Raw genomic sequence first — 24,331 nt, 5'->3', positions numbered from 1 at the left:
ATGATCAGTTCCTCGTGGAGATATAGGGCCTACGCATTTTTTTGGTGTCATCCGAACATGGCGAAGCAACCAGAGAGATCCGTGAATTAAGAGGTGGCAAGTTCTTTCTAGAAATCCAGCAAAAACGGCGAAAGGACCTGGTGTCCCATTCTATAGAGCTTTGCGTCAACGGAACCCAAATTTTTTTTGTTTAGTTTGCAATTATCGGCATAGCAGTTATAATTGTTTGTTGCGTTGTTGTTCGCAGATTTTGCGAAGGCTATTATAGAATGAGATCCATGATGTGCCACACACACATCATCCAACTAAAACTAATCCCGAAACCAACCACGCACTAGCATGAACTAAGTATATAACGCTATGAAATTTAGTTTAGTTTCTTTATTATAGTACTAAGACGATCTTCCGTTTCACATGTGACAGGGATAGTAATTCACTCGTGCCCTTGGCTCTTAATAACTACGTCTTCTTAGAAACTGAAGAGAAGGGCAAGAGAACGTTAATTGCCAGCATTGATTTCCATGGCGCCATTTCCTTACATAAGCACTGGTATAACTTAACAGTATTCTTTTCAAACAGGTACCAATCACTTCATGACTATCCGCTGTTAATTAATTTGCTAATTGGTAAATCGAGTTGCTTCTGTTTTGCTAATACGTTCTTCTCCTCCTCGAATTCTGATTAGTAAATCTATGCAGCAACTACTAAAAGAGGTGCTAAAATTTACTGCCCAATGAATCAGTAGTTGTCTTGGAGATTCATTAACGCTTTGAATTTATAATTACAGAGCTCATATGCTTTCTTTCCTGAGGCTCCAGGAGACTGTGTAATTAGATAGTGCTGTGGGTATCAAAAGTATAGGCCGTCAAAAAAAAAAAATATATATATATATATATTATTAACTTCCAACGCTAATAGCGGAGGAGGAGAATGAGGGGAAAATCCTCCTCCTATAAATGAGTAAAACTTATTTCTAGGAGAAAGCGATCGAGATCTAGTCCCTGGATTATGATATTGTTTTGTACGGTATGTAAAAAGCAGTCAACACCAACCACTGAGAGATGAAACGTTTCTAAGTACAGTCCCATAGTGAATCGCTGTGACGTTGTTAAAAATTATATGATTGATTTTATCATGTGTTCATCTAGTCCTAGTAAAAACGCACTCATTCGCAACTTCTTTCTAACAAGGTAGCCATTCTAAAATTTTCTGTTAATCACTACATGCTAAATACAATTCAGCATGCGATAGCAAGTTTGTTTTTTTTAATTTAAGAAAACTAACGCTTATGCAGCTGGTTACAAGTGACAACTTGTTTGTAATTGTACTTTTTGGATCAGAAGATCCAATATATGTCAAGCAAATATTTTCTTGTCCGCCTTATATCTGGAAAACTACATACAGTGTAGCCAAACCTAAACCATCAGTTAAGTCTTCATCCCGGCGAAATTAAAATAGCGCTAATTTTATAGTAATTATGTGATATCTTCAAATAGATAAAAGATAATTGAAATATGGAACAAGAGCGCCGTAGACAATATTATTTTGCGTGAGGTACCGTTATCACAAGTCACCTAGTGGCTTTCCGTTTTCAGCTGTTTAGAAACGCGAAAATAAATGCCGATTTTCAAAATGGCTCGAAATCGAAAGCAGATAAGTGAGTCGTGATAACGGTATCTCATGTAAAATAATATTGTCTAGGGCGCTCTTGTTCCACATTTCGATTATCTTTTATCTATTTGAAGATATCACATAATTACTGTAAAATTAGCGGTATTTTAATTTCGCCGGGATGAAGACTCTTAACTCAATATGGTGTGCTTATTCCGTAGAAAATACGAAAACTCGATTTAGGACCGTTCAAAAATGTTGTGGCCCCTGATCCAAAAACTAATTATTGGCCAAGATCGCAATCTTTTGATCATTTTTTTTTTTTATCATTCCTAAAATCCTTGTTACACCAATTTGAGGATACTGAATCCAATGAAATGATTATTATTAAACAGATCCATTAATTACCCCAAAACTTTGTTCTTTGAACTACCGCTTATGCTAATGGGAAAAGTGCGCGCGTATTGATACATTTCTAATTACACTTTTTAATTCTAATTTAATCATACTGAATCCAATGGAACCGATTTTAAGATACCTGTCTATGGCGTGAAGAGATAAATGATCTCAAATTTGAGTTATTTCCCGAATTTGAGATTGTTTTTGTCATGACCCGTTCGATTCGTGGCGGGGGCACTTGGTCGAAAAAATGTAAAACGCTTTTTCAGGCCAGCCACCCTGAATGAGGTTTTCCTGAGTTTTTCTCATTCACACCAGGCGCATGCTGGGGTGGTACCTAACTTATAGGTTCCAGGGTGCTTCCTTCATTCCCTTACCACGGATAGTGTGGTCGCCGAGAGACGTCATCCCTCAAATCGTGACGGGCTAAATGGCCTTCGATGCCGAAAGCCCAGAAATCTAAATCCTTTTTCTTGTGACCCCATGAGCAGGTATGTTTGTAAATAGTTCTGTTGGTTTCAGTATACCCAAATTAGTGTTTAAAAAAACGCAATTAGAAATGAATCCAGGCGTTTGTACTTTTTACCAATGACATGAGCGTTATTTCTTATTGATTAATTGGTATTGAATATCCATTTCAGCCCCGATGTTATATAAGAGATTATTACAAACTGGAATCCAACCCACTACGTGGTATTTCATTCGAGATTTTCTATCCCCAGCTAGAATCGAACCCAAAATCATTTGCATTTGCCATTTTGTCATGAGGAAGCACAATACAATTTTTGTGTGAGAATGAGAGCGGATATAACATGCATATATAAAGAGCGTGGAAGTGAAGTATATGTACTATTTCTCTTAGTGGTGTAGATTTATCATAGTAACTACTATAGTGAAACCTCTCTTAATACGAACAAAGTTTTCCGTCGAGGCAAGAATACGTATGCAAAGAGTGTCCCACAAAGAAAGCAACTTTTGAAATTCCCGCCATTTGTGTTCTAGTAAGTTGGCAGCACTGAGCGTTACGATTTTCATATGTTCTCTTTGTGGTTAGTAGTGAAGCAGCGCAGAATAGCACATAATCGTCATCTGTTTTCTGTACAGGTAGGAATGGAACGCTTCACGACAGAACAGCGTGTTGTCATAGTGAAAACTAATTTTAAATGTGGTGAATGTTGCGCAGAAACTTCGCAAATTCAGATGACAATGCATGCTCACATTGTACACATTTTGTACCCGATTATCTGGAGAGAGAAGACATTACCAGATTCAATGGCCTGCATACTTGCCGGACCATAATCCAATTGAGCACATTTGGGATGCTCTTGGACGACCAATAGCGCAGCACAATTCACCACCGCGAATCATTCCTGAACGGCGGACAGGCCTTTAAGAGGAATGACTCCATCGTCCTCAAGACTTGATAAACAATGTGAGCCGCCACCTTAGGCCGAGCGCATATTCATTACAGAAAGTCCAACCAATCTGAGGCAGAGGGAGGCATGAGAGGATGCCGAGAAAGAGAGAGACCTTTGTCTAGCACGTGTCCAAGTGAGTGTATGATATGAGGCTTTGTTACATTGCTGACACAATACTGTACCTCTGCTCTCGGCTGTGTTGAACTCTCGTCAACGTCTGCATGGCCTAACTGTTGGAAGTAGGCAGTAATGTTAATGCTGTGCGTGGTGTACTACAGCGTTACAGGGGATAAAACTTGGATCTATTCATACGAACCCGAACTAAACAGCAATATATTGCTTGGGTGAGCCGGAACCAATAAAAGTTGTTCGTTCGAAGAGTCCTGCCAAGCAAATGATAGCTTCTTTCTTTTATTATACTGGACATCTGGCAACCATAGCTTTAGAAGATAGAGCGATTGTAAATGGTGAATGGTAAATAACAATTTGTTTGCCGGAGGTCAAAAATCATTGGGTAAAACAAACACAAATTGTCGCATCATCCTTTACTACCACAACGCCAGTCCTCACCCAGTACACTAAATTGCCCAGTAAAAGTGTTGAATAAATGTGTCCTTATCCATAATCACCTGATTTATTACGTAATGATTTCTTATTGTTCCCACAGATGAAACCTAAGACACGTAGTAAGCGATTTGTGTAGCCTAAAGTAGCTGCTAACGCATTCCGAATACCGGAAGTAGTAGCCTCACAGTGGAAAAAATGCTTTCCAAATTGATTTGAACATATGCAAAAAGGGTGAGTACTTTGAAAAACAATAAAACCATTCCACGAATTTCATATGTGCTTTTCATATTGATTGCAGAAACTTTTCCAGCAGCCCTCGTAGCGAAAAAATAATTTTCGCGATTACTTCCCTCAAAAGTCGCGAATGTTTTAACAGTAAATCATGGAAAATAAAAGTTGCAACCGGACCTTCATTTTATGATATCTCGTCAACAAACAAATTATGCTAATCAGTATCTTGCGCTTATAAAGTTATGATTACTGACAACTAGATTAAAAAAAAAAAAAAAAAAACTTGTTTCGGATGGAGATACTTTTTCACAGAAAGCCGGTTTTTTGAAGGGGGTAGGGTAGATAACAAAAAGTTTCATTGAAGCTGTTCCCATTGTGTGTGTGTGTGTGTGAATTTAAATGAAATTTAACACCGAAACAATGGATATAACGACTTAGTTTGGCTTTTAGGTATGAAGTAGCCTTTACAGGACGGTGTACAATTGGTGTACAATTGAAGCTGTGTTGCCATTTATGTTGTTTTGGTTACTCGGCCATCTTTTCAGTGCTTGAGAGTTAGGTATCTTGTCTTACTTGTTTTGTTTTGGGGGAGGAGTTGCCTAAACTCAAACTGCCAAGTTCTGGAAACACTTTTCTGACAGTTTCAACCAGAACCTAGTTTGAGTTAATGTTTGCGAACTTAATAACTATCATTTTTAATTGAAGTCTTAGTTTACTATGGATCAAAATCTAACCATTACGTTTTCAGTATAATAATTACTGCTAATACTATTAATTTTTTTTCTATCGAATCCTCCATTTTCTTCAAATCTTGAAATGATTTTTTTCTTTAATTTTTTCGAAGACAGAAGTTCAATGTTTCTGTGTATGTGTGTGTTATAATAGAAAATGAACGGAAGGGATTGTTATGATGATACGATAATTTATACGAAGAATTTACCAATCAACACAGTCATTCAGTGGTAGAAGGTTGTCTCTGGTGGAAAGGGTCCCTGATACGATCCCAGCCCAAATGAGTTTGTGATGAACAGACAGGATTTTTACTCTAATGCATATTTTGTTTGCTTATATGGTTCTCTGTTAAACTTGGTAGAAGTTTCTAATAACAATAATATAGCTCGAATTTGAAGGTTTATAGTGCATATAAATGCATATTTCAAATGTTTATATAATACATAAATTCATATATTAGTGCATAAGAGCATATTCAACATATTCTATAAGTTTTTTATCAGATGTATGCTTATAGCATACAAAAAATACAGTTTTAGTTTCTACTTTCAACACATGCAACAGAATGACTTTTGCATGGCAGGGTGCGTAGTTTATTGAGGGCCAATAATGTTAGCAACAGATCAACAGAGCAAAGACACTTACGATTGCCAATTCGTTAAGAAAAATCTGATAATTACTAAGACAGCCTGTAATATCGTGTCGACATCAATTCAGAAACAAAAGACGAGAGGAATGGTGCTCAGTGAATGCTTATCTCTACTTAATGAAGTTCAACAGAGCTCCAGTCAGTTTTAGGTAAATTCGGGCGCGCTGTGGAAAAGAAATTGGCCAGAAACTCCACCTACAAAACTATTGAAGCTATGGGAAAACGCTTTCAATTGTTAGATTTCAGTTTGCCAGAAAACATAGATATTAAACTTGATCCCCTCTATAAACATTGTCCTTCAGTGCGAGCGGTCCCGGGTTCGATTGCCGGTGGGAGCACTCGGTCGAAAAAGTGTAACACGCTTTTTCAGGCCATCCACCCAGAATGAGGTTTTCCTAATTCACACCAGGCAAATGCCGGGGTGGTACTTAACTTATAGGTCCCAGGCCGCTTCCTTCCTTTCTTCATTCTCTTTCCCCGGATTGTGTGCTCGCCGAGAGACGTCATCCCTCAAAACGTGACTGGCTAAATGGCCTTAGATGCCGAAAGCCTAGAAATCTAAATCCTAAATCCCCTATAAATATTGTCCAATAACATTTGTTGATGTTGAAAGTTTTTTTTGCTACAAATGACACAAACTGGCACCAAAAAATTTAGAGAGGCATCTCGTAATACGGGAAGAGTAAATCCTTAAAAGACGAAACTTTTCTTTTGTGCAGGGGAGACTTGTAGAAAAGCATTGCAAAAATAAAAATGCGAAGAGAAACTAAAGATCGTGTTCTCATATCATTGTGTTTATTTTACTCTCATAATTAATGTCTTGAAAAGTTTAAGAGTATATGAACTCTTAATTATAATGAAAATAAATTATGGAGAGAAGTCTCTAAAAGTTAAAGTACACTCTCGATGTTATATTTCACCTACGAAACTTCGTCAAAACTTCGCTGCATGTTTGAAAATGCTCTTTTATTGCATTGTTAGTGCATATTAAATGCATATTTTAACCCATTTAACAGCATAGCTACATGCATTTTTCATGAATTTTAAGTGCATAAAAATCCGATGTCGAGTGATGAACATCATCATGTCCGTGGGTTTTCCCAGAGTTATCCCTTTTCCTTCCACATTCTCATATCCAATTCTTTCATAAGTTCATTTTCATTAATTATTCGTCTCTTTTTAGCCTGAAGGTTGTAACAGTAGAACGTTAAACTAGTAGAAATATCATTTCAAAAATTGACCAGGTCACGGTCTCAATTCGGTTGTGAACCACTGATCTTCAGGACACAATCACTCACTTTGAAATAAGGTGCGAGTGTTATATGTATCAGCGCAGGATACTAATTATGTCAAAATATGTTATAATTTATCTGTTGACGAGATCCTAGTCTGCTTCAGTAATTAGGCGATTACAAGCGGAAATAAAGCATTTACCACTAGTTTAACCACATTTCAGAAACTCTTTAGAAAGTAAATTAATGATGCGTTTTGTCTCGGGGGCGTTGAAAGGTGATACAATTCGCTAGGACGTGTTATATTATCAAGAAACAGTTACAAAAGATTTATCAAACACTTGTTGGGAGCGAGCTATAATCAAGCAGATCTTTTCTTAGTAATTTCTTCTGACAGGCAGGGCGTGTGCTCTGTAGCTCAGATGTTCTTTCCATAGTGCAATAAGACCACCCTTGATTTCATGTGTCTTTGTGTACGCTAGTGTTACAGAGCGTTATCACAGGCAAGAGAAATCACAAGGCGTAAAGAATTTCTCACTTAAATTTAGTGTAATTCTTGTTAATTAACCTCTTTGGAAACAGCATTTTTTTTTCTTTTTTAAAAAAGCAATAGATTGAACCGTTTATTATGCTTACCTTCGAGAAACGCTCAAGAGACAGCTGAAAGTATGGAGACGGTTCATGAATCGTAATTTATGTGAAATAAATCAATTTGTTGCTCTTGCTGTTATTACATTCAACCCAGGCGAGGAATATCATGCATGGGCTACCGCTTAGCTCCGCCCCACAAAATAACCCCCCTTTTTTTATGTATATATATGACTCCGCCTACGTCAGGCGTGACGTGTTTGCATGACGCTTCTCGAGAAACAAAACAAGATCTAGTCAAGTGAAATTCTGACCGGGAAGTTCTAATTGATACGCTGGAGGTAAAAACGATTCTTTTATAGGTAGGTGGGGAAAATATAGCAAGTAACATGTATGTAAGGGATAATAATAATAAATGACATCTTTTAGTTTTACGTCCCACGATTATTCCCTATAGGCTAACGGAGACGCATGATTACCCAAGAATTGGTAAATGAGTGTGAGAGGAAACGGTAGCACTCCGAGAAAATTTCTGGACACGATGCGGTCCACCACAAACTTCATGGCGTGGGATCAAACAACGGACTCTTCGCTTCGTATTACAGATGAATTCTCTCTACCATGTTTTTAATTGCCCTAACCGGCGTTAATATTTTCTCAATATTGTACTTAATCCAACATGACAGCGACACGAACTCAGAAACTTCGAGGACAGTTCCCACTACTACTACTACTAGTATATGTATGTGTGCATAACGAAAGGATGGTCCATGATATATAGGTAACCAAGAAAGTTTTGTCGCTTTGTGTGAAAGTAAGTGTTCAATTGACCCTCACACCGTGAGTTGAATGCGAATGGAGATAAGGCGAAGATCAATTGTTGGTGTGGGTATATCCAACATACTACCTGGTTGTGGCAGTTCAGTTAAACCGTGAACTTGCGTTAAGGACAGAATGAACATGGGACCTCCACAGAGCGTCATAAGGGCGTGTATGCTGTACGAGTTCAACTTCAAACTGGGGTCAAACGCCGCTGCAGCGGGGCGGAAGATATGCCAGGCCTTTGGTGAGGGTGTCGTGAGTACGCGGACAATCCAGCAGTGGTTTAACAAGTTTAAGAACGGTGACGAAACGCTCAAAGACGTACCATGTGCCGGAAGACCAACACATGTACAAAATGAAGATCTTCAGGCAGCGATTGAGATGAACAGTGCCAGACATGTGAGGAACTGGGACTACAACTTAGTGTGAGTGTAGAAACCATTCGGCAGCACCTCCATCAACTTGGGAAGTACTATAAGTTAGGTCGATGGGTCCCACATGATTTGACTCCGGAGCAGAAGGCAAAGCGAGCAGACACCTGTGTTTCTTTGCTGTCTCGTCTGAGGAAGGAGCCATTTCTGGACAGGTTGTTGACATGTGATGAGAAGTGGGTCCTGTACGAATAGGGATGCGTTCGAGACGAGTCGAGACATAATTTTTCTGACAAAATTCAAGTCGAGACACAGCTCTTCCAATAGAGAAATGTACATTTTTCGAGTCGAGACATCGCTTCTACAGCACATTTTCGAGACGAGACAGCCTCAAAACTTGTCTCGTGCGCATCCCTATGTACGAAGTTCCATTTCGCCGTCATCATTGGTTAGCATCCTATGAACCGGTTGCAAAACAGCCAAAACCAGTACTACACGAGAAGAAGGTCCTTCTGTGTGTTTGGTGAACAGATCGCGGCATCGTGCATGGGGAACTGCTACCAGTTGATCAGAGCATCAATTCAACTGTGTACTGTCAGCAGTTGAGCCGTGTTCAAGAAAAACTCAAAACTCTGGAGCAAGCACTTCTGAATCGCAAAGGGGTCCTCCCGTTACAGGACAACGCTAGACCCCATGTGGTTAGGATGAGCCGGGACACCATTCTATGCCTTGGATGAGAAACACTATTGCATCCGCCATACTCCTCGGACATTGCACCGTCCGATTATCACATGTTCCATTCCTTAGACAGCCACCTTACAGGACGCCAGTTGAAATGTCGAGTGGAGGTGCAAAATGCACTTGGTATTTTCTTCTCTTCACGGTCCATCAAGTTCTTTCGCGATGGAATCCATGGCCTTCCAGAACCTTGTTGGAAGGTCATCGATGCTGATGGGGGCTATTTTTGTTCTTCCAGGTACGTCTTAGGTAACATATCGATGTTCGAAGGTGGTGGGTGAAAAAGCAACAGAACTTTCTTGGTATCCACTCGTGCTTCTTCTCCGTCCTAATTGTTTCAGTATTTTTAAAAGTACGTTTAAAAAATTTAAACTAGCACAGAAGTCCGGAAAGTAGTGTTCGATTTATATTTTTTTTTAAAAGAAAAACATCAAAGATCGTTTTTTAAATAAAACTTTATTTTATATCATACCTTAATCTGCTTTTTTTTTTTATTTACATAGTAATCATCTGAATTGAAACTCTTTACGTATCATGTAAATGAGTTTTTGGATTACTGCCTTATACCCTTCCCTTTCTGCTAATTTCTTGAGTAAAGAAAGGATCTTCCTAGAGGTCTTCTTAAACGTGAAAATTTATTCCTCCTAAAAAGGGTTCCAAGTTTTATAAAAAGGTGGAAATTAGAAGGAACAAAGTCTGTTGTAGGGTGGATGGTTGAAAATTCCCCACTAAAACTGTTAAAGGTGTTATCGTGTTTTCTCAGCAACATGAGGCCTGGCATTGTCGTGGAGGAGCACGATACTGAATTGATTTGACGGTGAATATAACATAATCGCACATTTCTTGTGTTTAGGAATCAAGCCACACATCTCACTTCAATTTAACATTTCGAAAGCTCACTGAAATAAGAAAAGCATTGGTAAAACAGCAAAAACTCACAGACAGTGAGAGTAGTAATGACCTTACCTGAGGCAAATTTGGCCTTTGACACATGTGTCCCTTCTGACGTCATAGGTCAAAGGTCAATGGCTTTGGCCCGGGGTCAAAGTTCAAATTTGCCTCAGGTGAGGCTATTACTAATTACATATATCCTATACTCCATCATGCAACATTATATGGTAAGAAAGGGGATAACAATTTTCAAATTTTATGCCGTAAAAGGGAACGAAATAGACCCCCTTGGTGGGACTACCAATAAAGGCGGAACAAAACCACGTGAGCCAGAAGGGCTTGGCCTCTCATCACGTGACCCAATGACGTCATACTACTTGATCCCAGTGGCAAAACTAACAAGGAGAAGGCAGACTTTGGTAAGTGAACTTCGGGGCCATTTTTTGCGAGGTGGTAGTGCACATTCAAAGAGTTAATATTACAAACTGGGAGGGCGCAATGGCCAAAAATAACCGAGAAAACCCTTCTTAAAGTTTTCTGTTCGCCGCATATATCGTAAGACGTGCAAACTTATCAAGTGACGGCGTGGCAAAGTGAGAAGAACCGAGAGATAAACATGTGGTGAATAGTTACAAATGACTACTTTATTGGTTGAAGCAAAAAACGATGGGAATCGAACCCGGGACCCTTTGCACTTGAGTCTCAGGTTCTTCTCACTCTGCCACGCCGTCACTTGATAATTTTGCACGTCTTACGATATATGCGGCGAGCAGAAAACTTTAAGACGGTTTTTCTCGATTATTTTTGGCCATTGCGCCCTCCCAGTTTGTAATATTAACTCTTTAAATGTGTACTACCATCTTGCAAAAAAGTGGCCCCGAAGTTCAGTTTTTAAAGTCTGCCTTCTCCTTGTAAGATGGGCGCCAAAAGTGAGACCAGGTACTGGCAGCATTACTGTGAGCAGGCAGACGACTAAGATTGCTCGACTCTGAGCGGTGCTTGTCGAACCGCTAGTGCCGCACACAGTGCGAACGAGTGTTACTTTGTAGATTGACTTCATATAACAGTATTTGAGAATAATATTTCTTGAAAAGAACAGTTTCACACTAGTGCCATCTGCATCATTTTATAACATAACTTATATAGCCGTTTTATAACGTAACTTATATAGCTATAATGTAGCCGTTATATCTCTAGGGTGTTGTTTGTTGTAATACTTAAATATTTCTGTCTCTTCACCTGATACAGCTTTTACTAAATGTTCAACTCTGTCTTTGAGAATAACTGAATTACTCAAACTACTTATTGCGTCTGAATCTTTAAGGCCCGATACGTTACTGTACGTTATAATCGTCCTTAATTAATCCGTAAATACTCGCGGCCTCGCGCGGGGGTCCAATAGATCCCCTAATTGATATTTTTTACAATAAAAAAATATTTCTATATAATTAAGACAATGTAGCATAACTCTGAACGTGTTTATAAAAGTATTTGCTGCAATTAGATTTTTTTGTACTCGTTTTGAGATATTTTCTTATATTTTTTCTTGAGGACTTAAGTGGACTTCTGGCTAGCAACACAAAATTTACCTGTTTGCGGATCTGTGTACACCCCGCGCGAGTACTTAAGGGTTAAGAGCTGTAATTGTTTACATATTTATTTATTTTTAAACATAATTCCAGGTACAGCTGAACACCAGTTTACACTGAAATATCTAACAAATCTAACAAATAATAATAATAATAATAATAATAATAATAATAATAATAATAATAATAATAATAATAATAATTAACAATAATAATAATAATATCTAAATACAGTAGGAAGTCGAAAATCCGAACTAATTGGAACCACAGGTAAATTTTCGAAAATAATCAAGAAAATGCCATTTAGGCTTACATATACTGTACGGTATGCTCTTCCATCGATACAGTGGTTATTCAGTACATACAGTAATTACAATACCGTACGTAAGGCTGCTTACATTTAATGTTTCTGAAGAACCTGTTCGTACACTAAATTACACTGATCTTGTAAGTCACACTTAAAACTTGTAGGCCTAGGCCTAAGAGAAAATAAAAATAAAAATCCGATGACAAACAATTACATATGAATGAACTTTTGTAAAAACACTGACTTCACACAACGTCGACGGGCACACTATTGTTTGTTTATCGCTAGCGTTAAGATAAAACGTAAAAAGATTCTAGGGACCGCGTTCGGATATTTGACGTTCGGATTATCGACGTCCTACTGAAATAACAAGAAAAGTTGACAATAGCTGATTAGAATTTATCCATTAAAAAACGCCATAATGCAGTTATATGCAGCTTCTGAATTAAATAAACCTACGGGTGTATGTGATATTTCATTGTATAACTTAGGAAGCCTGTAGAACAGAACGTTGAACTATTGACAGTCTAGGTCAGCGTTTCCCAACCGGTGTGCCGCGGCACACTGGTGTGCCGCGAATGGGCCGCTGGTGTGCCGCGAGGAAATCGAAACAAATTATTAATTCTATAGGAACCAAATTGCAAGACATGGGGGGAAATGTATTAATATATTTGTATTTCACATTACTATGAACCTCTACTATAAATCTACAATTTTAAGTTTCATACTGTGTTACTTTTCTGTACATTTTTAATGTTCAAAAACGTATTTATCATTGTCATGACCTTCTTTATTGTTGCAGACTATTTCGTAACTTGAAATTTTAAATTATCATTCAATAAATTCAACAAAGCAAACATGTATACAAATTACCTACATTTGTGTTTTAAAGGTATAGGAGATATGTTTATTTGTTCGTTATTTAGTGATCTTCCTTTTTAGTGAAAGATTAGATACAGTTTTCGAAAGAGAAAGTGGACTTTTTAAAACCCGAGTCCTATATTTCATTGCAATTGTTTTCTATATTAAAATTAGAATGAAAAATAAGCATAATGATTAACCACGGGAGAAAACCAGTGATCGAGCTTTCTTCTCTGTAAGAAGGAGATCAGTAATCACAGCAAAATACCAAGGTATTTCGTATTTAGAAATAATAGTAGCAATTATATATATATATATATATATATATGTATGTATGTGTGTGTGTGTATGTGTATGTGTGTGTGCCGCGAGAATTCAAATTACACCTGTAGTGTGCCGCAAGTTGAAAAAGGTTGGGAAACGCTGGTCTAGGTCGTATTTTATAAAAAACAAATGTGGTACAATTCGGAAATACAATTCTAAGGGTAGCGTTTCTGATCTGAGTGGCCATGTGTGAGTTTGTACAGATATTGTGAGATGACTGATTTTATGAAGAGTGTCAGGTATTTGAATATTTAGTGTTCGTAACAGTTCGTGTTTTGACATCGCATGTGTGCGAGGCACTCTGAAACGTACTATTGCCAGGAAGAAGTTTAGAACTGAGTTCAAGCCGAGATAGGTTTGTAGGAGTTGACATTGTCCAAATAGGTGAACAATGTTCTAATTTAGGAAAAAAATAGAATATTACTTTTTTTTTTTTAAGTTTAGTTTGGCCACCAACTTTTGGACAAGGGAGGGAACAAAAATTTAAGGGAGGACTCTGTTCTATATTGCAACAGAGCTGCAGTCGCAACAAAACTCGCGACTTGTTACTGTCTGGTCGGTTACAGTAACCAACATATTCCATTTTTCCCTAACTAACGTTTTAAAGCGTTTGTGTGCGTCTGTATCTAATTTCCAAGTTTTTATTTAACTTCGACTTTATACGAGAACGCGGTTTGGACAAAAGAAGAAACATTTTCTTTAAGAAAGCAAAAAATACTTGCTTTTAAGACTTTTATTTCCGAAAAAATTAAAAAGAAAAGAAGCAAATATTTCAATGCATATATAATTATAAATATTCTAGGGAGGGCGCATATACAGGGTGTTTGAAAACGACACCAACAACGATTGGGAGCTGATTCCTGACACCAAGATAAGATAAAAAGTACAGACCAACCTGGGTGCACAAATGCTTCCCTTCAAAGTTATAGGCTGCCGAAAATATGGAAAAATGAACTTTTAAGGTCTATGGCTCCAAAACTATGGGACCTACCGTAGTCGGGTCAAGACTTCACTTAGAAACTAATATGAGCGCTATGCAAAAATTCATGTTCCAGAATCCTGCGGCACTCGCATCAATTTTTATGGAAGAAGTTTGGCTACGGGAGTTTGATTTGAAGTACCACCAACTACCTCTATATAAAAAACTGTTGTGGAAGTGCAGCAGGATTCTGAAACTCGGATATTTGGATAGGACACATATTAGTTCCTAAGTGAGGCCTTGACCCGACTACATTAGGTCCCACGGTTTTGGAGCTATGGACTTTTAAAGTTCATTTGGTCATGTTTTCGGAAGCCTACAACTCCGAAAGGAAGCATTTGTGCACCCAGGTTGGTTGTGGTTGTTTTGAAACACTCTGTATATTCTAGGGGGTTCTCAGCCCTCCCTTGAACATGCCTGAATTCAACACTGCCACCAACGAGAATGCAGTTACATAAATACCAATACTCAAATCTAAATATGCTTACTACCTTTGTTTTATTTTTATGAAAATAATTAAATTGAAACAATGCAGTATTTTAAGTTGTAATTAAATCAGTCACTCACAGTCACTAGTTATAAATCCTGGACTAGCAATATCGTCGGCAGGGGGCAGCACAGCTAACAACATATATTAACATGATTTTACTATTAGAAATGAGTCTGACGCACTGACATGTTTCTATTTGGTATATAGGATTTTCTGTCAGTACAGAGTTCATTGGTGACGTTTAAATTTTATTTGAACCAAGTACAATAACATTTATTTATCATCATTGCTTAACGAAAACAGCCTGAGTTGTAGCTAGAAAAGGTATAAACACGTATATTGAGGACACTAATATTGAGAGTAGCATACAATTAACATGTATCGCAAAAAGAAAGCTAAGCTTTTTAACATGACGCCATATGTCGGGAAGCTTTTAGCTTCTTCGTTTTCTCTCTGCATATTCACCATGATACTGCGATTACTTATTGTGTGATAATACATGCAAATTGCAAAACGAACCTCTGCACCAATCAACGAGAAGAAGCAATATGTGGCTGAGCATTCCGCGGTTGGAAGATAATTGACTAAGCGTTATGTTGTTTTTTGACAACGCCTTAATCATGCGTTTGGGAAACGGAAAGAGAAGTAGCTATTTGTGCTTTGTCTTCAAGCAATCCATTCACTTCCTTAATCAGCACAATACAGTTATCTACTGTGTATTGTTTTTCTGTGCTGGATTTGTCTGCTTTTGTGGTTGGCTTTATTTTATCTGGTTGCTAATTATTCCCGAAGTTCTTGTTAGCTCAATCTTCCATTTTCGCTGTTGTTTTACAGTTCTCCGTCTGATTTGTGTTCATTTGACCCTTCTTCCTGTTTTGTTGTTTGCTATTTATTCTTTCATTATACTCTGTTTCAAATCATAATGTTGTACTCTTTTGGATTAGATTAGATTAACACAAAAGCTGGTTTTCTTCCTAATAACATGTCTTCACACTTGCTTAGTAAAGATATTTAGTGTATTTTCGTCGTTGGAGAAAAACAAGTGAATGTATAGTCTATGGCAGCGTTTCCCAACCGGTGTGCCGTGACGAAATCGAGGTGATTGTCTCGTAGTTGTGTATTGTCAAGATTTTATGCACTTAAAGAACAACTTCTATTCTTTCTGTCAGAAGAAAGTGAAAGTGTCGATTTCCTTAGTGATGATTCTTGGTGCAATAAAGTTACTTTTCTTACCGACATATTCCAAACATTGAATACGCTGAACAAATGCATGCAGGGAAAAAAGAAAACTATCCTAACCATAAGTGTCAAAATTTTCTCATTTAGGGAGGTCAGAATTAGAAAACAAAACAAATGCGACATTTGAGATTACAAAGTGCTGTAAAATTGACACAAACCTCTCAATACTCATTTCTAGAGGTCTGCGCGGGTATACAATATCGCAGCATCCGCATTCGTACTGCATCCGCAGCATCTCTATCCGCATCCGCAATCTTCTGTTCGCACCCTCATCCGCAGATAAAGAGGTAGCAAATATATACAACTTACATACTCTATAATAGTCATGATTTCGAAAATTTTTTGAAACATTTTAAATAGCTATTGAAAAGAGCAATAAAAGGACAACTCTTTCCAGTCATTTCTTCTTCTTTTGCTGTTACTGAGTCACAAGCTTCAAACACACTTATTTTAATTTTAGTTATTTTTCAACCAGTATTAAAACTTGTAATTCAAAACAAACGTTTCTTAGTTCTCTTTCCACCATCATCATCAATTTCATAGCGTTTTTTTTTTTTTTTTTTAGGTAGGAAAAAGAAATAGGAAACCATATCCGCTATCCGCACAGAAACGAAATATATATCCGCAGATCCCGTTTTGATGCGGTTATTCGCAGCCGCGCAGACCTCTACCCATTTCAGACTCATTGTCTTTGTTGTGTACCAATGTTGAGAAGTAGTTCATTTGACTGGGCGAGAGACTCCTTTGCGCCTTCTGTCCTACATTCAACAGAATTAAATGTACAGGAAAAAAGGGAATTAGTCGATGTGAGGAATGACCGAGGTTTGAAGCTCCAACACTCACAAAAAGACAAGACATCATTCTAGATTTCTCTCCGGAGAGAATATCCAGTTATTTCCACAAAGTTCATAGTCCCTTTTCTACATCCTACTTAAGTAAAGCAGGATTTTCTGCAATGAACACAATCAAGTGTAAGAACGGGTCACAACTGTTAACTCCGAAACACGACATGAGGGTGTGTTCGACAACTATCAGTCCACAATTGAAGGGTAAGGGGAAAAAACAAGGAATATCCATGTATGTGCTTTTTCGAGTGCTTTGTCCTATCTGTTGGTGACTCTTGGTACTATTTGACTGTATATGCCATGCATACGTAGATGTAAAAATGTCCATGTAAAAAGGGGTAAAAGATATAACAAACCCTATTCTTCTTACGCGGTTTTCAATATTAAATCGCAGTTTTCTCGAAAATGCAGTTTTGTGACATTCCTTCTTTTTTCCCCTTACCCTTCAGTTGAAGATTATGAAAGACATCAAGCTCAAGTTGCACATTAATTTTGCTTTGTGCACCAACTTGTTTCACTTATTTTTGAAAAACTGTAACCTTCATATATTATTATTAAACAATTGCAACCTTCAATAGATATTATTGAAATAATGTTACATTACTAATATTATTGAACAATTCTAACCTTCATAAAATATTTAAAAATTATAACGTAGATCAACGATGTTTAAGTTTCATACTGTGTAACCTTTCTGTACATTTTTAACGTTGAAAATAGTATTTGTTATCAATGTTATGACCATTATTGCTTCTTTATTGTTGCAGAATATTTTGTAACTTGAAATATTAAAATATCATTCATTCCTTTCGGTAAAGCAAACATGTATACAAATTACCTACATTTGTGTTATTAAAGTGCAAGAGATTAGTTTGTTCATTCGTTATTTAGTGCTCTTTCTTCTTAGTGAAAGGCTGGATACAGTTTTCGAAAAAGAAAGTGTATTTTTAAAAACCTGAGTCCTATATTTCAGTGCAATTGTTCTCTATTTTTAAATTAGAATGAAAAATAGACATAATGATTTACCACGAGGGGAAAACCAGCGATCGAGCTTTCTTCCCTGTAAGAATATCAGCAATCACAGAAAAAAATACCACGGTATTTTATATTTACAAATAAAATAAAATAATAATAATAATAATAATAATAATAATAATAATAATAATAATAATAATAATAATATATCTATGAATGTGCCGCAAGAATTCAATTTACACCCGTAGTGTGCCGCAAGTTGAAAAAGGTTGGGAAACGCTGGTCTATGGATATGCGCTTTTAGGTAACCTCTAATTGTTGTGAAAAGCCCAGGGCTAGAAAAACAACCCATTGGGATTCATTAGGTAAAAATATGCAAAATTGGGTTTTAGTAAATTTTGTACGTATATTTAAAGACATATTCCCACTAAAAATACCATTTACACACATTCTATTGTACACATAAAACCATGAATTTCCTTGTGTTGTCGTGGCTCAACTCTGGTTCGAACTCAGTTCCCATCAAGTAGGCTTTGTGGTGGACAAACACCGTGTATATGGTAATATTTTCCATAAGTAGAAGCTTTGCTTTGTATATACATAAACACAAACTATTTGCTGAGCAAAACAATATATCCAAATAAAAAAAAAACTACATACGTGTTAGTTGGCGAAACTGTAACACGTATGTAGTGTTTTATTTGAATATATTGTTTTGCTCAGCAAATAGTTTGTTCGTGTATATGGGTTTTGTTGGGGTCCTTCCATCAGTGGCAGATTAGTCCGAAGCAGGGGGGCAGGCCTCCCAGTTTATTAAGTGCCAAAAATAATTGAAGCTATTATTTATATAGTTTTGGAAGTTGATAGTAAACTCATGATATACCTATCATAGTCTATGTTCTGGTTGACCCCCTAGTTTTTACCTTCTGGATCGGCCTATGCCTCCCATTTCCTTCCAATTGTGTCATGTCACTTATCATCTATCGCATCATCACCGTCTCCCTTACGCTGGATGCATAATCGTGACTCATTGAACTAGTCTCACAAGTGAACACATGAAACTCCATCTGCGGTTCTTGGGGTACAGTTTGCACCATTGATATTTCCTTATATTTCGATTTCTAGGGGAAAAAAAAAGAATTAGAAAATGTTGTAGAGTAACGAAAAGGTGGGATTGTACACTATACGTCCATACGTATATACTCCATGAGATATGCAAGACGATTTCGTGAGTTTCGCAACATGATTGTTGTTAGTATTGAGAAGATAAGATATATCTTTAGTAATTTCATTTTTTAAGTGAATTGTTTTCAACTTGTAATTAACGGACACCTGAAGAATGATATTTCATTTTTTGTTTATACTCAGACGCGAGTATGTACTACAAAAGCAATGGAAATGTGGTCGCATTGCTTTCTATACCAGACTAGCTGAAATGCCCGTTCTTTGCACGGAGAGGAATAGATGTTAATCGATTTTCATCTTCCTAACTTGACGCTCTCGTAACATGTTCTCTTTTACATAAATTTTGAGTCCCCTCTACTCCCCCAGGATGCGCTCTTGAATTACTTCCTGTTTGAAAAAAGATTCAATGGAGGAGATGGAGTCTATTTGTTTTATCACAGATTATGCCATATAATGTCCCGCTACCACTATTTGCATGGTACAAAAGTCCATCGCTCTTTTTCTTTCTATTAATTTGAAAGTTACACGTGGATTAAGAGCTTCAATTTAACATAAAAAACTTTTCACCTCGGGTTTGTGAAGTTTAGAGGACGCAAAAGTAGATACAACTGTTGATCAAGAGCATCGATTTAATATAGGCCGTAAATACTTTTCATTTTATATTTCCGGTCTATTAAGTTTGGAGAAAGCAGGAGAGGATACAGCTCATGTGTATTAAGAGCTTCGGTTTAACATGGGCCATAAATACTTTTCATTTCATATCTCGGGTCTATTAAGTTTAGAGAAAGCAAGAGTGGATACAGCTCATGTGGCTTAAGAGCTTCGATTTCACATGGGCCATAAATACTTTTCATTTTATATCTCGGTTCTATTAAGTTCAGAGAAAGCAGGAGTGGATACAGCTCATAAGGATTAAGAGCTTCGATTTAACATGGCCATAAACACTTTTCATTTTATATCTCGGGTCTATTAAGTTTAGAGAAAGCAGGAGTGGATACAGCTCATGTGGCTTTAAAGTTTCGATTTAACATGGGCCATAAATACTTTTCATTTTATATCTCGGTTCTATTAAGTTCAGAGAAAGCAGGAGTGGATACAGCTCATATGGATTAAGAGCTTCGATTTAACATGGGCCATAAATACTTTTCATTTTATATCTCGGGTCTATTAAGTTTAGAGAAAGCAGGAGAGGATACAGCTCATATGGATTAAGAGCTTCGATTTAACATGGGCCATAAATACTTTTCATTTTATATCTCGGGTCTATTAAGTTTAGAGAAAGCAGGAGTGGATACAGCTCATGTGGCTTTAAAGTTTCGATTTAACATGGGCCATAAATACTTTTCATTTTATATCTCGGTTCTATTAAGTTCAGAGAAAGCAGGAGTGGATACAGCTCATATGGATTAAGAGCTTCGATTTAACATGGGCCATAAATACTTTTCATTTTATATCTCGGGTCTATTAAGTTTAGAGAAAGTAGGAGAGGATACAGCTCATGTGGCTTAAGAGCTTCGATTTCACATGGGCCATAAATACTTTTCATTTTATATCTCGGTTCTATTAAGTTCAGAGAAAGCAGGAGTGGATACAGCTCATATGGATTAAGAGCTTCGATTTAACATGGGCCATAAATACTTTTCATTTTATATCTCGGGTCTATTAAGTTTAGAGAAAGCAGGAGAGGATACAGCTCATATGGATTAAGAGCTTCGATTTAACATGGGCCATAAATACTTTTCATTAATATTTCTCAGGCCAAAGATTTCTTGGGGGAAGAGCGAAGGAGGGATGGCAAAAGAACCTGTCACTGTGCGCAGTCACTTCATTGAATTGGAAATTCTTGCTACCCAAGACTTTCTTAAAATTGGGTATCAGGTGGATGTCACTGGAGCAAGAGCAACTGAGTACGAGTGTGGGGTAGCACTTAGAAGTGAAGTTCATCCAGTTTTCTAACCTATGACGAGTAGTGAATGTGAGGGCATTTGTCCAGTGAAATATCAGTTTCGTTTTCTTCATATGAAACCTCTCCTCCCGCATTGCGAGAAGGTTGCTAAAGTAGTCTGTGGTGATGGTCTTGCCGTTTTTTTACGAATTGAATCATGATTAATTTTTTTGCGTCCTAAAAGATGCCAGTCGAGGGAACTGCCTTACCTTCTTTGAGTGCGGAGAATTGCATGTTTTCACTACTTGGACAGCTCTTTTGTTTCACGTGTAATGATCAATGCAAGTTTCGTTCATTTTGATGCAATGCCGCAGAAACTCGAAGATTCCTCTAAAACAACGCCAAACATTAAGTCGAAATCACTGTATGGACACTTTTTTGCTCCGCTGTGATCTGCCTCATCTGTAGCTCATCAACTAGTAAATAACACAAATTTTGAGACTTCCGAATCGCTGTAGTGTTCTAATTAAATTGGATTTTTTAAATAGGAGAGACTATGTTGAACGTACAGTTTACCAAACAATGAAGGTTGATAACGTATTGTGCTTCAACCATTTTTTCTCAAATTGCTTGGTTACTAACCAGCACAGTATGCTAATACTATATTTAGAACAGTTTTGTTTCCCAAAGCATTTCAATTATCACAGCATGATAGGGATATTACACCAAATATTTACTTGAATAAATGTCATTACTTTCAGTTGCTATAGACGCTATGTTTCTTTTATTCCAGTACCGCAGAAACTCTATTACAGGCAAGTCCCAGTATTTTTTTCACTTCTGGCATACCCAAAACAACTATAAGAATAAGAGAAGGAAGTAGCTGTTCTTAACGTTTATAAATTGTTTTCTTTTGTTTCTTTCCAGGTTAAAACCGTATTCACAGATACAAAAGGAGGAAAACATCACGTACTCATATCACTAAACAAGAAAGATGTATGTCAGCACTAAAGATTTTTCAACAGGAAGAGCTGTGCGTCTGAGCTCATGTCTACAAAGTGTCAACCCAAATTCCCTCTCAAGCAGTTACTTGCGATAGAACTGTATCCAAACCGCCAAAATTGTCCGTTGTAATCCAGCTAAGGGAGAATAACTTGGCCAAGATGGAGAGCTTGTATGGTGTGAAGGTGACTAACAAGTACGAACTGTTTCTTAACGAAGATGAAGACCCACTGGAGATTCTTAAAGCACAACAAAACATAAAAGACTCAAAGAGAAAGAAAAACAAGCTCTCCGGAAAGGAGAACAACTGTGTCGAGAAATATGAAGTGAAAGAAGAGCAAAGTGTACAAGAAAAGAAGGGGAAAAAGAGTGTACAAAATATGAAATCACCCGAGAAACCAAAAGTCAGTGAAAGCAAGGAGAAATCTGTTAAAGTGTCAGGAGATCGTAATGTGAAATTCCTTGGAGGTGGTGAGTGTGAAGAACGCGCTAAAAATCTTCCTGCAATAACTGAAGAAGATAAGAATGGCTACCTTGACAGCGGTGATCCTCAGGGTTTCCGGAGACGTACTTTCTACGGAGGTCGCGGTAGAGGAAGAGGAGGCCGTCCAGGTCCTGAATTCCGACCCCGAAGAGAATTCGATCGCCAGTCTGGATCAGAGAAGAGTTGCGTGAAAGCCTTTGATAAGCGTGAAGGAAGAGGAGCCCGAAATTGGGGAAATTACAAAGATGATCTGAAGGATGCCTACCAAGACTCCAAGGAAGAGGAAGAGTGGGACACAGATGAACAAGGAGAGTTAACGCCAAACCCAGCACCAGTACAACAGGAAGAGCAACAGCAACAGCAACAGCAACAGCAAGAAGAACATGAACCAACTGAGCCTGAAGAGAAACCCTCAACAGAACGAGAGGATACTGAAGACACCTCCGCGACACCACCATCGTCCCGCGAAGAACACCATGAGATGACACTGGATGAGTGGAAAGCCTTGAAGGGCAATAGACAGAGACCAACTTTCAACATTCGTCAAGCGGGCGAAGGAGAAGAACCAGGCAGATGGAAGAAGATGTATGTCTTGAAGAAGAAGTTGGAAGAAGAAGATAGCGACGACGAAGATTTGAGGGAGTATGCCGTGCTGTATCCTCAGAGAGCTGGCCGTCTGAAGCAAGTGCTTGACATTGACATCCGCTTTACTGATACACCAGGGAGGTTGAATCGTGGAAGAGGCCGCGGTGGCCGTGGAACAAGGGTCTTCGGTCCTTCACGAGGACGTCGAGGTGGCAGAGGTGCTGGAATTGGAGGTGGCCGCAGATCCAACTCTGATGAAGATGATGAAGTGGCTATCAAGGTGTATGATGAAAAGGATTTCCCTTCACTTGTTGGGTGAATTTTTCCTTGAGTTCTTTTACTTCTTCCTTTACTTAAAAAAAAGGTAAATTCTCCCTTAATTATTTATACATTGTTAATTACATATCTTCATTTATCTATATTCGTATTTGTTTTTCAATCAGAAACCACGGATCAAAGAAACTACAGGAGACATAGATTCTGAAAGTCTGTGTCTGGATTTATACCAGTTAGTTCAAAAGACTGCCTCAGGGAATTTGTCTAGAAAAGCATATTATTTTTAATCTCTTATTTGTTTGCTTTATATTTTATCAAGTAAAAAATAGTAGTTTAGTTTCTTCCCACTAGTTGATAGAAAGCTACTATATTAAGTAGTTCAATGTGTAGTTGTTTTTTTTGTTTTATTTTTGATCAGTTATTCATGATCATCATCAGCTCACTACTCCAAGATATTATGTGATAAAAAGAGAATGCTCGAAAGAAAACAAATATTCGGGCTTAGAAAAAGAGTAGTTTGAATTTTAAACCTAACTACACAGGCTTTGTATTTATAATGTTTCCATAATCTATTAAAGGTGAAACTTTGGTTTCATATGTTCAATTCATATGCTCTGGTATTGTGTGAATCATTTCACAGTTGGTAATAAGTATGATGATTATTCATATATATATTGTATGCTGATAAAATTTTGTACCAGAGAAATAACGGTTGCTTTTGAGTTTGTAGAATTTGAATACAAACAATTTTATATCATTGGAAGTTTTTTAAATATACTAATAAAATTTGTTAGTTTAAAATTTCACCAACTTCATTTATTTGTTTGTTTTTATTTTGTGGACTAAAGACAGTGAATAAACTAATTTTTCCTTCATTGGCGAGATAACCTAATTTTAAAACAAGTCAGCTAAAATATTTTTCAATCTATAACGTATCGAATTTCTACTCTAGGGTTATATTTACTCTTCTGCAGTCCCCTAAATTTAGAAACGTTCTGGTTGAGGAAAAATATGGACTAAAAAAAAAAAATTCACGAATGGCGATAGAAATCTTAT

General features: G+C 37.4%; 1 protein-coding gene across 1 annotated transcript in view; it reads left to right on the top strand.

Annotated features, from left to right (window-relative positions):
- LOC145663866 (intracellular hyaluronan-binding protein 4.S-like) overlaps positions 1–24,081 on the top strand; it is a 33,528-nt gene extending 9,447 nt beyond the window's left edge. Inside the window, exon 2 of the mRNA XM_081729998.1 lies at positions 21,856–24,081. Within this exon, the coding sequence (XP_081586124.1) occupies positions 22,092–23,318 (1,227 nt within the window). The 5' untranslated portion in view covers positions 21,856–22,091 and the 3' untranslated portion in view covers positions 23,319–24,081. The remainder of the gene's footprint in view (positions 1–21,855) is intronic.
- Positions 24,082–24,331: the final 250 nt, after the last annotated feature.

The sequence above is a fragment of the Thermobia domestica genome, chromosome 11 (genome assembly GCF_964235325.1).
Source record: "Thermobia domestica chromosome 11, izTheDome1.hap1.1, whole genome shotgun sequence".
Taxonomy (NCBI): Eukaryota; Metazoa; Arthropoda; class Insecta; order Zygentoma; family Lepismatidae; genus Thermobia; species Thermobia domestica.
Note: the sequence above shows the minus strand (reverse complement) of the source record. Positions and strands in the feature narration are given on the sequence as shown.